This window comes from Opisthorchis viverrini, assembly GCF_000715545.1.
Source record: "Opisthorchis viverrini unplaced genomic scaffold opera_v5_218, whole genome shotgun sequence".
Taxonomy (NCBI): domain Eukaryota; kingdom Metazoa; phylum Platyhelminthes; class Trematoda; order Opisthorchiida; family Opisthorchiidae; genus Opisthorchis; species Opisthorchis viverrini.
In genome coordinates this window covers 850,077-867,613 of record NW_008751877.1, presented here as the reverse complement: position 1 = coordinate 867,613, position 17,537 = coordinate 850,077, and the positions used below count along the sequence as shown (strand labels likewise).

The following is a 17,537-nucleotide window of genomic DNA, read 5'->3' as shown; positions in this document are numbered from 1 at the left end:
GTAGCTTTTCGCCGACATCGGAAGTAATCACGAGGGCTGGGGTACTGCTAGTTTGCCCAAGCCTAGACAGGAGCAGTCACGATGCAAATGGGTTGGTGCCTTCAACACAGAGCCGTCTCGGCTCAATAGTAGCGATCCTCTGTTCACGCTCGAGATGGCGAAACAAGGGCTCAAGCAAAGCAACAACAATTACGGGCCGTTTGATGGCATGCGAGGGAGGAACCTCCCTGAAATTGGCGGTTGATGCTACGCGTCCTCATTTCGTAGAGAAAAGCAGAGCCCTTGGCTCTTGACTAAAGTTCAGGCACGGTGTGTGCTGGATTCCCGCTCAGCAATACTTCTTTCACCAGGATACTCAGCCGTCCATCCTGAGAGTTGTCAAAGCTAGCTTTGTGATTCGCCAGACGAATAAATTGGCTACACTTGCTTAAACTTAAGCCTATCGAGGACATCTATACGTGTCACACTGGTTCAGTACGCTTCAGTTCGGAGTAGTTAGTGACAATCGGCTACTCAGCTTGCAAGCACAATGCAATCTCCCACTCACTTGTGAAGAAACGGAATTTCTGCTTGCATCTGATAACTTCATCCGAGCCAACCTATTTACTTTCATGATTGGAGCGTCCAAACTTAGTCGCAAGAGAAGTAGCTGGACCAGTGGGGGCAATTTATGTAAGTATAAAATACTGATCGGGAGCTGTAGCCTAGATTATATCTCTCTGAGTACCTTGCTGTTTTTTAGGAATGCGAAGCAGCCTTTAGTGAAATGCACAAATGTCATACTTGTATCTCATTAATATCATCCCATCATTTTGAATAAGGCGGAGCCAGAGTTCCCTGTAGTTTCAATTTACCACTTGGGATTCACGGTAACTCACGTGGAACACAGGGACATATTTTCTTATGCATATAGGGATCTCTTGGGAAGGTAGGATATCTTTCCTGCTTGGACGAGGGAATGTAATTGTGGGTTCCCATTCCGATAACACAGTTTCGATCTCGCATGGATGCCTTGAAATTAGCTGTTCGTACGCATCTTAATAATCAACGCACTTTGTTCCACAAATGATGATAGAAAGTGATAGCACTAACTTTGATCCATTTTCTATTCTGGGTGTCTACTTATGGTAAGATGGATAAGCGTGTTGAATGTCGTTAACAGTCGTCGCTGGGCAACAATGTTCTTGCTTTTTACCCGGATCATATTTCCACGTGTTTTACATTTTCGTGCGATACGAATAGCCTTCACCCCTAAACCAAACTGTTTTTATAGCTTTTCCACATCTTAATCCTACTCCCGTCACATCATGAAGAGAAAGTCAGACAGTGCCATTGCAGAGGAAACTTTAGTGGCCAAAAAAGCATCTGTTGTCATTCCTAATTTCAGTAAGTCGTACCTTCCAACAATTAATGCGTCCTTGTAGTATCCGTCGATGATGCGCTCCATTTTTTGTACGGTATATTTCCTTCGCTGTCATTCAAGCCGGCTATCCGACCCACGCTAGTTAGGTCGCAAATTTACACTCTGGTTAACAATCGGACTTCGGTAGATGCGCACTTGGTTTGTTTCACTACCTCCACCTATTCGTGTGACACTAATGTAATGCAGAATAAGCTACAGAATACTGGGAAAATCCGCTTGCTAAAGCTAGAAGATGAAACAGATGACTCCTTGGGCATAATGCTCTCAGAGGATTACACCGCTTCGTTCAAGGACATTGGTGCCTCAGAAGAAGATTGCAAGCTTTTTGGCAGGTTTTGCGGTCCATAGGTTCATATGTTTGATTCAGAAAGGTTTACTTCCATTGTACTGATGGAGCAGCGCGCATTGTGTGTGAATAAGTCAACCCTCCTGAAGACCTTCTCAGATACACAGATCACGTAAGTCAGTTTATTTGATTTATATTGTACCGCTTTCCAGTACTCTTGTTCAGTCTGGTGCTTTAACGACCCGAACGAGTGGTCTGTGGTGGGTTTCTTCTCCCTGCCTTGGTAGATTCCTCAAAGCTTATAAGACGGGGCAACGAGCGTTGCTTGCAATGTTGCGACGCCAACGGTTCAAGGAACTTTTGTTATCGGTAAGTTCTGAATCAGATATGATGTGCATGTTGGAATGCCAAAACATTCTTAGCTGTGGGCGAGACGCTCAAGAACGAGCATTTCATTGGATCTTTTCGAACCCATGATGATTAATGACATGATCGAACAACAGCAGAGAACCGCGACAATTTTATCTGTAATTTGCCCAACTATAAGTGGCCGCTGAGAAAATATCTCTCTTGTATTTTGAGATTTGACGTCTCTTGGAAATCGCCTGTTTTAGAAATGTGACGTCAGAGGTCCATCAGTCGCACAACGGAGGCATCTGGAACACAGCACTTAACAGGGGAATATACATATTGTTGGTTTATACTGACAACAGCAACTGAAACGTGCATATCATTGAAAAGCGCGTACCCGTACTGGACAAAGCGGGGACACTGAGCGTATATGTTCAGCCTCAGTTGACTTGCTCGAGTATCGTGAATCTGAATGCTTATTTTACTACTAAAGCCGTTCTGGGTAGCAGTGACACTCTGGATCAAATAGGTACTCCGTTTTGTTATCGTTAGACCATTCCTGCACGACCACACGAACTTCCAGAATGGTAATCAGGATTAAGGGAATGTTCGAACTGTGTGAGCCAAACTCACCAAACGAATAAGGTAGACAGACGGCAACTACACACTGTCATCATTCCATCGTGTTCAGCTGTTTTGAAAGGTGACAAAATGCATCTTATCATCACATATTTGTAATGCACTACTCATAAGGTTGCTGAAAATCCGTCGACAGCCCACGACCTGTTTCACCCTTCTTAGGGCTCATCAGGTAGGCGCAGTCCCCGGATTTCCGTCAACCTTATTTTCTACTTCAAACCAAGTTGCACGAAGTTATCGAATATACACTCATTTGGAAACAAATTTGGTCTTTCGAGAGACTCACCTGGGAACCAGCTGAATCTTTCGTTTGTGCTGTTTCCAGGCATCGTCGACAGCATGACATCAGTGTTCAACACCGATGCTTCAATGCCGTACAACCATGATTTATTTGGAAGCCTTATTGTAAAGGAAAGAGTTAAGGTGGACGGCGAACGGACTTAGTGCTAGCTTACCACAATCATTCCAAGGTGCCTACACCTCCAGACATTCACTCAGACAATCTGGATAGAAATTGACAACAAGAACGCCACTGACATCGGTTGGCAACCATATCTTGTAGTTTCTCCAACCAGGCACACGCGGTCCCCATCCTGGAAGGCGAGTGGCACCGACAACACCTAAGTGTTTCGTGATCTCCTTCATACTCCTCTGCCAAGTCAAGGGTTGGCCACCTCTCTGTTTACGCCACTCTGAATTGGGCATGGGGGAGACCAGTTAACTGACGAAATGCTAGTCATCGTCAGTCCTCGATTACAGATTGTCACCAGAATGAAGAGTGAATGGGATACTGAACGTTTTCCGTCAATGTGACTGAACTAAACATTGAGTAATTGAACCACTGTTACTTCAGGTAACTGGCAGGGAGGCTATCTTTCCTACCCCTTGTGGTCGATGCCGTTTCTCCCTATCCAAGGTCCTAATATACTGTCTTATAAACGATTTTTTTCTTCAAAATTTAGGAAAACTTGAGAATTGGTGTACCCACAGGACAGTAGATGGCTGGTTCACACTTGTTAGGTACAGGACAACAATGTCAACCAAACGCCCAATTCCCCTTACAACATGTTTGTTATCTTTTTTAGGATATCGCAAAGCGCGAACTTGGCAAAGGCGCTATCCTCGGATATATGTACCATGTGTTGGCTCATTTAGGCTCTGGTACACTTGTTTCGTAAGTGTTCTTGTCCTGTTTTATTTCTAGCGATGCGGAGATGCAAAGCTGTCAGCCCACCTTTGATACCATATAAAAAATGGCTCCGTTACTTTCATATCCACATTCTAAGTGATTTCGGAATGGTCCTTGTCGGTCATCACTGGCATCCTCAACGAACCACTGCACACCTTCGCGTCACAGGTAAACCACAAACGGTTTCTGAGACTCAGAATGTGGCGCTACACACGAACCTTTTATGGTAATGAAAACTCAGGGGAGTCAGATCAGGTGGCAAACTCGGAGGCATGTTGAGGGTCACCAGCTGGCCCAAGTGCAATAGCAAGGCAACGAATGCCAGTGACTCTTTGATATCGTGAGGCTGGTGTCATCCATCTGCTTCCTTGAGGTTTCAGCGGAATCTGGCACACTCCCCCAATAAATCACTTTAACGGTGCTGATGTAGATTCAAGGGAACAAGATTGGTGGGCGAAAGTGCAGCTTCCTATGGCAAGCCTTAAGCCAGTCTAAGCACGCTGGCATAACAATGGTAACAGGGACTAGTGACTTGTTTATCACCAAGATACCGGTTTCATCCGTCAGTTACCTTAAGTTTCAGCGTAATACTACACCTCCTCCAGTATAGAGCTACGTTACCCCGGGTCCGCCCAATAACATATTGTCAATGTGGTGATGTATAGTCTGGAAGGTATTTCATTAACCATACTATTTGTCTCCCTTAGCGTGATAATTTCGGTCAATTGCTGATTACATCGTTGAGCGCATTTGTGATTCGTGAGTCGGGTCCGACGTCAGAATGTTGCACAAGTCCGGATGATCGGCACCACACTAAGGAGACAGCCCGTTCCACATGGCGCCCATGTTGTACAGCAGAGAGGCGCGTCACGTCTCAAAGCTTCGTGCGCTTGTGTGGCTAACTATTCTCTGGGTTCTTCTGTCCAGTATCAGCATGTTCGAAACCGAGGTTACAATCCTGAAAATTTACCTCAAGATTATCCAAATAGCGGAATTTCGAGTGTCCCCGATTTCTGAACCTGTTATTCAGTTGACCATATTTTATCGTTCTGAATGGCCTCATGAGTGGAGCTGATGTCGCATGAGACTGCATTCAACTCTTACAGTAATTATCCTTTGGTGTCTTTTATTTGGTCCGTCCGTTTCAAGCAAAGATTTTTGCGCAAACACCACAGATAAATTTGGTAAAGTGCCCGACATGTCGAGGTTTCACTGCGCACACTTGTGCGAACAACGCAATCCGGTGCATGGCAACTTTGGTATGTATATGCACGTGGCGATTGCTCCAGTCACGTTTCTCATTTCGTACGTTCATTTCGATGTCAAGCGTCAGGTTTCAGTGTGCTGTCAAGATGGCAGAAGTCCCGTCCACAACCGTGTAGCTGAATACTTCGCGTTTTATGTTGAGTTCCTGATGCGCGTTGGTAAAAGGTCAACGTCTCAGCGGTATTGCTATTTACATGGAAGCGAACCAAACGCCCTATTCAGCCTCTGTAACTGTCAAAATAAAGCGCAGACAACAGCATACGGATAGTGGACTAGAGCAGTAGTGTTTTAATCAGAAAGTGTTTCCAACTGAATAAATACCCATCCAACCGGTGGTGAATTGGTATGTTAACTTCACCATGGTAGAACGCTATTACACAGAGGTTGCCAAATGAAGCTGGACAGAACTGGGACAAGAACACAATCCTGCTTCGTGATTGTATGCGCTTGTAACTCGGTCGAGAGAGTTACACAGTACGCAGCTAGGATTTCATCCTACCACGAAAAGCCTTCACTGTAATAGATTCGTAGGACGATACAGTGCTTGCATTTTGACTGAGTCGAAGGTTTGGGTGAAGTCCATGGGGTGGTTGACTTCGTTCACGACATTTCCCTTGTATTTTGTTTGCGGCAAAAATCAATCGAACTGTACCTCGACCACTATGAAACCCACATTGCTCTTTAGGGATATCTTTATAATACCAGCGATCAGTTAAATACATATATATATATATATATACTACACCATACATCATGATACGGTAACCTAGGAACGGCTATGTAAGCGATGACAAAAACATGAAGTTTAATATACGAATCGTTGCGCCTCCCGCACTCCAAAGACACCAAGTTATACTCGAATGGCACCTATTTAACTTCTTCCAGTTTTTCATACCTTTACTGTCTGGCTACGCTTTTCAGTCATATAACGACAGGCTGCGCCTGGACGGGAGTTGTGACGGACCACTTTTATGATGTCGCTTTGGCATCGGGTTTGTCCCAATCTTAATAAAACTCAGTGCCTTATTCGGACTATGTAGCGCTGATGAGCCGTTAATAGTACTGTCACTGAGAGCGCAACTTTATTTGCATTTCAAGGAAGTGAAAATCACAATTTTTCCAGCTATACCAAATATCCAAGACCTTAATTACCATGTTTTCTCGCTGTGAGCTTGCGGACTGAAGCTGTCGAAACTTAAATGGTCAGGTTTTATGGCCTTTTCAGTATATGGACTGCATCAGTCTATCTAACAACCTCATGACGCCTTCCTTTTTGCTATTTCAGCGTTCCCACTGCGTCTGGTCCCTTGATTCGACTTCGCATGGGTTGATTTTTGTACAGTTTGCAACTCCATGTTTTTTCTTCATGGTATCCTCTTCCGCCGTATTCGCTACCTGACTTTTGTAGGCTGAATGACGCTATGAAAACGGTCTTCTTCCAATGTGATGATAATGTGTTGAAAAATTGGGGCTTTTAAAAGCATTTTATCTAGGGTGTGGTCGCAACCCGAGGTCAGTCACACTAGATTGAGCCGCATTTCGGACGTGAGCCGGTCATTCTTCGATTCCGTAGACTGATCACGATTCTACGATGTAAATCACATTCAGGCTTAGGTTTTAGAGACGGTTTATCCAAGTAGGCGGTACCAGACCCGCATTCTCCGAAGCAAGGAAGATATTCTCACCATGCTCTGTACGGATGATATTGCTTTTCACCTGACCTCATGACTCGTATCTTATTATCTGTTCCCCTTTTCCCTACGATTGTGTTCTCCCCTCCCCTTATAAGAAAAGTACTTTCAAGTTTCAATCACTTGTAAACAGCAGTCGGTCAGAATCATAGTGTGGTGTTACTGGGGGATTCGTTTACCGAAGTATAAGTGAACAGATTAGCTTGCTGTAATTTTAGATCGTAACTAACAAGTAACACCGTTGTGGTTCCACTTTGTGAGTGTCCACTGAAAAAAATGCAACAACGCGGAAAGATACTGACCAAAGACCGCTCATCGTGCAGGATAAGCGTTTTAACCGTCCTTAGTGTACTCGCGGGAGAATAACTCTCATTGAGTAGCAATACGCGATAGGTTTTATATGGTTCTTGCACATACCAGATACTTGATCTCTTGGTCGTGAACGCTATTTTTATGGAAGGCGGCTTATCTCTCGTAAGGAGCAGAAGGGCGGTTTCTTATTTAAGAATTTTTTCCCTTGGAATCAGCACTGTAGTTGTCCTAGCTGTTAGTTTTGACACTGCATTTCTGGAAGGGTACACTGTGCTGCGTGGCAGCAGTCTGCCCTCTCATTGGAATGGTGCGCGCAGTTGCAAGATCACAACCGAGCACTACCTTGTGGACTCCCCTCACAGTAGAAGCCACCTTCAAAGAGGGAGCAAATGTTTGCTTTCCTAATCGGGTTGCAGAACTGCACAATTATGCAGAGTCCCGAATACCCATAGCCATAGGTCACGTTGGTCCGACGTTAGTTCCACAGGAAACCCTAGCTTAAGGTTGGTGAGTAAAATGAGTTGCCAAGTGCTAATATCGGTGACTGGTCAGTTAATCGAAATCAATTCACCGACCTTCGATTTATCGATTATCGGTTAGCCAAACCAAAGTCTACAGATGTCAGCAAACGACTATGGTAATGCCAACTAGTGGACTTTATACATGTACTTTTCTGCTCACAATTTAGGGCTGAATAGGGAACCGAGCAACATTATATGGACTGGAAGCTAGCGTTTGTCACCAAGTTTTCAACATCAAAGTATACAGTGCGGTAAAATGAATCGTATGCCGCATCAGCCACATAGATTTAGTTCCACAAATACCCGTGAACGGTGGTTTGTGCTCCTGCCTCTTTTAAGACATACTGATGTATCAGATAGAGAAAAATTCTTCATCTCAGTTGACAAAAACTCCGTCTGTTTAATCTGTTCATCAAACGACAAGGAGAATACGTTCAATGATGTTGACAGTTGGAAGTATCACATACACCTGTGAATATCAAGTGGGTCACCGGCTCATCTATGTGTACCGCGTGTTGATAACCGGTGCACCGGATTCTGACATCGGCTTGTGCATTCCACTTACCTGTGCGATTGATCTGTCCAAAATATACTGCACAAAGTGTGGATAGCTGCTGAAAACCACACAGGCGTCAGGCTAATGTTGAAATCTACGTGGTACCCGCTCATATTTAGACTAGATACTATGACATTAGCGAAATATACTCATTTGCAAACTAATTTGGTTTTTTTGAGAGACTCACCTGGAACCCAGCTGAATCCCGGAAACATGAAAACCGAGAGGTTCCAGGTGAGTCTCTCACAAAAACCGAAATTGTTTGCAAATGAGTATATTTCGCTAATTCCATGCAATTTGGTTTCAAGTAGAACATAAGGTTGGAAACTCAGGGACTGTGCCTACCTGATGAGCTTCAAGAAGGGCTAAACCGGTCGTGGGCTGTCAACGAATTTTCAGCAACCTTATGAGTAATGCAAGACGTTATGACCTTTATCTCGCTAGTTCTAACAGGTCAGTTTATGTTGAGAAGAGCTCATGTGGGATGCTGGGGGGACTAGGCACAGAGATGCAAATTTACTGAACCACCAGGTTGACGTCGGCATAGGTTTGCAATACAGGTTAAGAGTACCAAGGTATCATATTTGATTTATCGAATCGCAATATCTTGTGCAAAATGAATCAGTACATTTATATGAGGCCAATAAGTAGATTACCTTTAGTCCATAGGCTATTCAACTTGATCCGCTACAGAAGGTTGGATATTTTTGACGACAGATAGTCATTAGCCCGACAGTTAACGCAGGCGTGGCTCCTGCCGAATGCAAACTCAAATGACATTCACCACAGGCTAAATAGGCTTTTATTTGATCTTCGTCCTGATCGCACGTTTACCTGACGCGGCATCTGTGAAAATCTCGAAATGACAGCCAAATTTACATGTCAATGTCCCGTTTCATTGCTGTTTAGCCCACTGTCATGCCGTGTCGTAACTAGTGAGGGAGGCAGTTCAGCAACCATGGAAAGTAACCAGTCGCCATGGAACGCACTAGAACATCGCGTAAGATATGATGCTATGAATGTGTTGAGCGGAGTCCCACATGGATCCCGCTTTACCGCTCGCAGTCAGGTGCTGCTACGGCCGAGAAGCCCGTCTTACGCAAGATTGGTCAAAAATTCGGAAGGCTTGCGGGTCCGGCATCAGGCCGAGATCTGATTGGTCGAAAACCTGGATCCACCAGCCAACCGGTTGCCAATGGCGCATCCAGAACGCGTCGGAATTTCGAGAAAGTCGTTGCCGCTTACGCTATACACATGAAGCGCTATACAACTGTTCCTGACTTCGTTTTGGGCGTTAATATACCTTATGCATCTTTGGTGGCTGTTTTGACGTGAACGCTGGCTTGGGAGGCTCAGATGGAGAACTAAACCTTAAATAAAAAACCTGGCCACTGCGGATCCGAACGTGTACGAAGCATGAATTAGGCGAGGCATCCGAGGTTGGTGACAAAGCCGGTACATTCTGGAATGGCAGATTTTTTGATGTGCCTGAAGTGCATAAATGATAACCTTATTGCTTTCGCGCTCAAGCTTTTGGTCAATTCCAGGAAGTGATTCCTCTTCAAGGAATAGCTTAGGGGACTCCGAAATCTATTAGCGACAGGGGCGAATCTTCATTAGCAAGTGATCAATAGTGGGCATATGGCAGGATTTATGTGCTGGAGTGGTGAGTCTTAACCTACATCCCCATCTTAAGTATCTTCCTTGTGTTGTGTCTTAAGTGATTACTCCAGATATTCAAGTCCTTTTGTTGAGACGTGGTGGTTGTCAGTCCCGAATGTTCTTCCGCCTAGTCAAATCTGGATAAGTCGTTCCGCTATTCGGCGCTGTCTTCTTTAATTGATATTGCATCTGTGAAGTGTTTCAACGAATGGTGCTGAAAATTTAAGGCTAACTTATCGGACATGAAGAATCTATTGACGTCTCAGAGTACTGTATCAAATATGCTAGTGATGAACTTTCAGGTGACAGACGATTAATAGGTATTCCCTAACAGTATGAGCGTTCATTAATAGAGCTTGAATCAATTGTTTCAGCTGTTGCCCTCGACAGCCGGTTCAAACGACGAATTTCGTGCCATTAAAATTTTCCTCGGCCGAGGAATTTCCTGTTAGGGCTTTCTCCGAGGTGGCCGGTATATCGCCGTCTGCTCGAGTCGAGGGTACCAACTTCCTAGAAGTTTAATTTGGTCTTTTATCTGAGTCACCGAATCTTTTAGGATGACAGCTTTGCGGATAAGTATAGGAAGCTACTGCGCAAAACCGGCCGAAGTGAGCACACGTCAGTACTGTGAATTTGTTGGACACGTGGCCGACCCTCCATCCACCCGACAAGCTGTGATGAGGGAGAAGGGTGGACATTTCGAGGTTCGACCACGTCTTCTTCAGTAAATACTGCGCTCCTGGTGTAAGACTCGTTCAAAAGCATTCTTCCACTAGGAATGTCTCCTCGGGAATTAATTCTTGTGTATGGTCATACACTCTGGTAGTACCAGTTTTCAGAAAACGTCCCAGGTTATTGTGTCGACTAGTGAAAACACTGAACGTTTCGTTGATCCTTAACCTGATTTTTTTCGTCCATGGAGTGAAACACCAGTATTTGCTTCAACCTACAACCAAATGACCGTTTCTCCACATCAGCTTAAAAATGCTGGTTGTCACCATGTCCTCTAACCGTGTAATAAATATGTGGTTTCATCATTGTTTTTGATGTTTCCTGAGATCTCGAAATGAGGGACCAAAGTGCACACAGCAAAACGGAAAGACAAGCCTAGAGTTTATGTGATCAATGTGCTAGTTCAGCTGCCTGCCTGGGCCTTCATTAAAAGATAACTGTCTACGCGTTTTCACGTTTGCTTACCCCGGTATTATGAAACAGGATTTCTTCAACAGTAAGTTCATTAATTCAGCTGGGGGTTACACAGATGAAATGCACGCATATACTGCAATCCTCCTCTTTAGTCGACCTGCGAAGAAAGTGACGATTTTGATCGAAAATACCGGTTCTATTGAAATCTTCATTACCGGGGCGTGACCATGGGTTGGAGGGGAGTGTTACATCACGTGACAAGTTAAACTGGATGTGTGCAGTGATCTAACTTTTGCTCACGGTTGGAAAAGAATGCGGGTCAATGCAGTATTCCTGAACAACATATCGCCGTGGTTGTGGTACTCTGATAAACACAGTACACGCGCCCCGAAAGATTTCAGACCAAGATACTCTTGATTTGCATCCATACGTGAGTTTCGTTCAAACCCTGATTGAAGTCAATCACCACAGACTAAACCGTCGTGCAAGATGAGTGAGATGAGGAAAAAAAGCTATATGCAGATTTCGATTTCGAATATCGCCTGTCTCACCGTTTATGAAAAAGCTACTCGGTTGGCAGGAATAATTGTTTTGTGATGATGGTAAGTAACAACAGGGAGAAATCGGCCATTAGAATACAAGGCGAATGTCCGTCACCACCACCATTAATTTCAACGTCAGTACTTCATTGTCAGAGATATAATTGCGCTTATTCGAAGACAACCTCAACATGTGAGCGGCATAAAACTGGAAGCTCAGGGAATATATACGAGGTACTAGCATGTTCAGCGTCTGACCAGGCAATCGGAAAAGAAAGTGGAAAATAAGACCACAATTGAGTTTGATTTACTGTCAATTCTTGCGGCGACTACAGCCAAGCATAGATAGCGTCGCGTGGGCCACATTCTAATAGACGCATGGCACCAGGAACAACTAAGATCTCCGTAATCTCCTTCGTTTCCCTCTACCAAGTCATGTCTGCCTCACTTTGCGTCACTCCAAAATTGGTAGGATAAACAGCTTTGGTTGGCGGACATAACACTTCGTCAAGCCATTGAGTTTTACTGTGTAGTTCTGAAAAGACGTACCCAACATAGTGTTTTTGAACTCAACGGCGTCAGCCTGTACGAGCGACTCCTCTGAGATATCGACGATGAAAGACACAAAGAAGCTGTCAAGTCGACCAGAAGTTCTACTAGTTAATACAGCGAATCAGATCGCGAACTTGGAAGTCTCAGTTTCGTTGCCATACCAAACTTCAGTTAACCTAAACAGAAATATTAGCTTCTACGAACAATCTCTACCTATAGCAATTTCAGACAAGAAACGATACAAACTCAAGTGCTTGTCACAGCGAAAATATCAAGGCAATCACAGAATCGGCAATTGATTTCTCGCGGAACCTATTCGAAATAGGGTACATTTAGCCGTAAAGAAACCGACTTGTTTACTGTAAACAGGAAATAATAAGTATATTTTGGTGCTCTATGTGGCTTCTAGGCGACTTTCGGTTCAACTAACTGTTCATAGTATGATATTTAGAAAGCTTAGCCAATATTTCGTCCTGCGCGCGAATTCAACCTATGCCAACAAACCGAGCACTGTACAGCTGCTTTATCTGCATTTGGAAACTAATCCGCACCTCGTTAACCAGTCAAGTGAGACCTATCCCGTGAGAGTGGAGAGTCGGCAGCTTGAGGTTTACGAATTTCCATGTTAGATTTCGTCCTGTAAGCGGAGCCAATCTATGGTGAAAAGTCGAAAGGCACTGTACACGTGTTTCGTCCTTGTTGGGAATTATAAGCCATGCGCCCCTCAGGAAACTCTTGAGTTTCAAACCTGCCGCCTCCCGGTTAAGTAGTTCGAACACAACGGTTCGGCAGGGAACGAATGATCAACAGTGTGATTGTCTCCTACTTAGGATATGGCGCCAGGGCGTATAGAGACCAGACACGTAATCTTTCGTTTAGCAGTTTCTGGCTCTTAATCCTGGAAATAGTAACCCTCTCCATCCACATGATGAGTCTTGAAGACGAGAACGCTTGTGTGGCTCATTTCCAAACAAAGCGTTAGTTACACGAGTTCTGAGGCTTCTCCATTTTGGTTATCCTTTCTGGCAGAATGACATCTAACAATTGCGGACAGTTCTGGTAACTCCATTAGTGTCCCTTCTAAAAGGAGATTACCATCCTGAATTATGCAGCAACGGGAGACATGAGCACAGGAATCGGATTACCAAAAGCCAGAATTTTGAACAGAATTCGCATGGTGCAGTTCGTAATTTTTAAATTGTAATCCTACTAAAATCACAAATTTGAGGTCCCTATTAGGAAAACTCCCCGTGGCAAGAACACAAATCAGTAAGGCCGTCACCGCGCTTACAGAGGTAGCAAACCATCAGATCAGCCAATCAGAATACGATACCCAAATTTATAAAACATTCAACCAGGTTGCTTTACCGTGGTAACTAGAGACGACAGGTCGAAATGCTAGAAATATCCGCTTCACTCCTCTCCCTAGAAGGAGGATAAAGTTAAAACCAGCAAAGCCCACCACCAGATGTATGCGAATATGTCTCCGAACACTGAGCGTTTTGTTTTCAAAAAGCGTATCATGCGTGAGGATAGCCTAAAAAGTAAAAAAGGCCATCCTCACGTGAGGATAGCCTACGAGGTGACATCGAGGGTTGATGCGTCCAAAGTCAACAATGATGACACGTGATAAGAGAACAAGGTTTAAACCCTCGATTTATTGATCCAAATCAGCATTGCAAATCATGTCTGACGGAGAGAAGGTGAGCAACACAACGGTGGGGGGAGGAGCTGGAGAGGCGGAAAGCTTTCGGGAGCTAACAAATCTTGTAAGTAATGCGAAAGCGTTCTACACCTCATTCTGACACTCGGAATTACAGGTAAATGAGGTATTAAGACAATTTCAAGATGGTATTGTCAAAATGATTGACAAAGTAAATAATAAAAATATCCTTTTCGGAAAATCGGATTCTTTTGAAAGTTTCTCTGTGAGGAAAAACCCGATTGCTTAATTATTTCCCTTGACCAATCACATTGTAACACTTCAGAATATCGAAGAGAAAATTATGCAGATTGAGGGAACGGTAACTAGTTTGCTTGGAAACTTACCGAGCAATGGAGAATGAGTCAGTGAAAGGCGGTGAAAAAATTGCATCATTATGGAAAATACATGTATCATACAGTTGTCTTCTTGACTTTGTGACAATATTTCGAGGACAGAAGAGGTTATTACGATGCAACGGAAGGTTGTCCTGTATTCAGCGGGATGTTGGAACGCACGAAAAATTCAGTAGAGCCGTTTTGTTGGAGTGACGTAGAAGCTAAACTTCCGTAAGACGTCACGCATGACAACCGTCCTCGTTGAGTCGGTGTGTTTATGTGCGGACAAGTGACACTGGATCGTAACCGGGGTTCTACTCGCACTGGCCGATAAATCAGCATATGGATAGGACGGCGGCAAACGGTGTACGACAGGGCGTGGAACACAGTCATGGCGATTAGACACACCAGAAGGGGGAGTAAAACCTGCGGAATATGAGTTTCTGAATCACGACAGCTTATCAAATATGACCACGCCCATTGGGTACGATTCAGTGCGTACTGGATGTCGGAGCAGACGGCAAAACGATAATTTGTATATTTGTTGTAGTCAACCACTTCGAAACCACCATGCTCCACATTTAGTCGCGCTAATTTTTCGTTATACATGTCAAGAAGTTCGTGGTAGACGGCGTAACAATCAAGACATGCGGAACGGTCAACTTTGAGATAGTGAACATCCGGGAATGACAGGGTATCAAGAATAGATCCACTCAGGTTACCAATGTACTGTGTGAAGCAGTCGAGGGTTACATTCAACAACTCAAAGAATCTGGCGGTTTCGTTGTTGTAAACAGCGAGGTTGTACGCAGTCATATCAGTGTTACGGTGGCTGGTCGCGAACCTCAATGGTGAGAGGGTTGGCCAATCTGTTAGCCGCTTCAACTTGTCTAGCCAATCATCCTTTTCGGCCAAAGAGTCATTGTGCAAGCAATGTGGACAAAACGAACGGTTCCAGAAATCAGCGATAAACTGGATGAGGTCCATGGTAGCCTAGGACAAAAGAGTAAAAGCAAGACAAGAGGCTATAATTGAAAGAAGTAAACTGACACGGTCCACTTAGAAAGGAAGTGAGCCAGGAAGCAGAAAAGTGCGCCTCAATTAAGGGTAGCGTAGCCAGAAGATATAACGAAACGATGCCCGATAACCCAATACCGTCAAGTTCCTGATAACTGGCACTGCTGTTGTGTCGGAGTAAGTCTTTGTGACGGAATATTCTGTTTGGTGGTTCTCACTCGAATTTAGCTAGATGTAAAGTTCCTAGACAACAGGACTGACCGCCACGCTGCGTTCGTGCCGGCCAATCACACTACATGCAGAGATACTGAACGTCTAGAGTATTTCGTCTCACAGAAATGGAAAATGCTACATGACGGCCATTTAATACGCCAGTCTACAATTTCAAATTGCACTACTCTAATACAGGGATAGTGCACGTGGTTCTCACTGGCCATCTTCCAGCGAGGAGACACTTCGGGATTCCCTGAGGGTGCTGCACCGAATACGCGTGAAACGTGGCAGTGTTATGCACTTACTCAATCCCTAGGGGTGAAGCAATGCACTCAGAATTCATTATCCCCTTTGGTGAAAGGATTCCCCTGTAATGCGTATCTTGGAAGTTGTATTAGTTCTGATTGTAGTGTGACAGATGAGATCAATGCACAAATCTGCTAGCCCAGGGTCACGTTTGCTAATTTGAGACACCTACGGCGTCAGAGTGGTGTATACTTGAATCTCAAGGGACGTGTGTATCAAGCTATAATGCGGGCAGTGAGACTTGGACCGTTCGAGCAGCGGAACCGAGACGTCTTCAGATGTTCGACAATCGTTGTCTCAGAACCATAGCTCGTGCGGAGTTGGAGTCGGAAAGTCCGTAACGAGGCAATTAGAAAGCGAGTTTTCGGTTGTGCAACATGAACTTCCACTGAAGGATGAGTCCAGCACCAGAAGCTGAATTAGTTAGTCTATGTATTGCGCATTCCGAAACGTCGTCTGCCGAAGAGGATTCTGCCTTTCGTGGCCAATTCAGAGTGGCGGAAGCGGAGAGGTGGCAAACACTTGGCTTGGTAGAGGGGTATGAAGGAGATTACGAAACGCTTGGGTGCTACTCGCCTTTCAGGATGGGGACCACGTGGTCCTCACTGTGCCTGGTTGGAGACACTATAAGTTATGGCTGTCAACCGATGTCAATGGTGTCCTTGTTGTCAGCTTCTATTCAGATTGCCCAAGTGAACGTCTGGAGGTGCAGCCTCCTCGGAAAGATTGTAATAAGATAGCACTAAGTCCCTTGCCCACCCACCTTTATTCTTTTCTTTACAACAGCCAGGCTCGAGGATTGTAATAAATAGCACTAAGTCCCTTGCCCACCCACCTTTATTCTTTTCTTTACAACAGCCAGGCTCGAGGAGCACATCAACGCTTACTTGAATAACTACCAATAAACGCAGCGAAAAGGCAACGTTGTATACTACTGATCAAGCACTTGACTAGTCTAAGGTTTGGGGTCCAAGCTCCGCGCCGAGACCAATTTGAGGTGGGATTTATTCTGAAAAGTTTGGAACTGCGCAGAAGAATTCGTTTGCTATTGCCTAATAGTCAGTGAAGATCCAGGAAAGTTGAAGAGGACGCGCGAGCTGAAAAGTTACTGCGCAGAAGAATTCGTTTGCTATTGCCTAATAGTCAGTGAAGATCCAGGAAAGTTGAAGAGGACGCGCGAGGATGTTTGTTCGTTAAAGACTAAGTGCGTGTGGGACGCTTGCTTCCCTGTCTACTGACTCGTAACTTCCCCGTTCGTACTAATAAATAACTTCACAGCAAATCGCTTTCCGCCTTTCATTTGGTGCCATGCCCAGGATACGGATGAAGATCCGGTAGCCACAAGTGCTTGAGGTGAGGATGGGTGCGGACCTTTCTGGAGGACTTCGAAGATGTTGAGGAGGCGACTGAACTGGTGACCGACCAGGGTAAGGTGGTGGCTCTGCTCTGACTTCTCAGAAGCCGTCGAAGGCGGCCCTGGATGCGGCCAGAAGGGACTGGGCCACTGCGAACGAAGCTCTTGCAGTCGAGTTCGACACACCGGCCGACCTCCAGGAGTCTATGGGGCGGTTCAAGGTGGCTACGATAGGATCGGGACGCGACCCGACGGTGTTATTCGCCAGCCTGCAACAGTGTTTAGATCGTGCCTTACCGGGACTGGACGGAGTGCCACACCAACAGTTGCTGTCTGACCAGGCCGTCGAAGGTGTGCAGCCGGCGCTTGATGCCCATTTGCAGTTGGCGAGAGCAAGTGGTCAGTTCAGTGTGGAGGAGCTGGTGTATCTGGTACGGAAATTGGCCGAGGCGCTACTGACCACGTTGCGGTCGC

At 45.0% G+C, this 17,537-nt stretch overlaps 2 protein-coding genes across 2 annotated transcripts in view; one reads left to right on the top strand and one right to left on the bottom strand.

Annotated features, from left to right (window-relative positions):
• Positions 1-1,307: 1,307 nt before the first annotated feature.
• Positions 1,308-6,936, top strand: T265_08480 (hypothetical protein; the record flags this gene model as incomplete). The annotated part of the gene is made up of 7 exons (XM_009174292.1): positions 1,308-1,386; positions 1,425-1,561; positions 1,610-1,721; positions 1,791-1,881; positions 1,922-2,078; positions 3,785-3,873; positions 6,440-6,936. 7 exons carry the CDS (start codon positions 1,308-1,310, stop codon positions 6,483-6,485), a joined length of 711 nt encoding a protein of 236 aa, XP_009172556.1.
• Positions 6,937-13,616: 6,680 nt separating this feature from the next.
• The window catches only part of T265_08479 (hypothetical protein), a gene marked incomplete at both ends in the record, with an annotated part of 13,342 nt that continues 9,421 nt past the window's right edge, over positions 13,617-17,537 (bottom strand). Inside the window, one exon of the mRNA XM_009174291.1 lies at positions 13,617-15,166. Within this exon, the coding sequence (XP_009172555.1) occupies positions 14,303-15,166 (864 nt within the window). The remainder of the gene's footprint in view (positions 15,167-17,537) is intronic.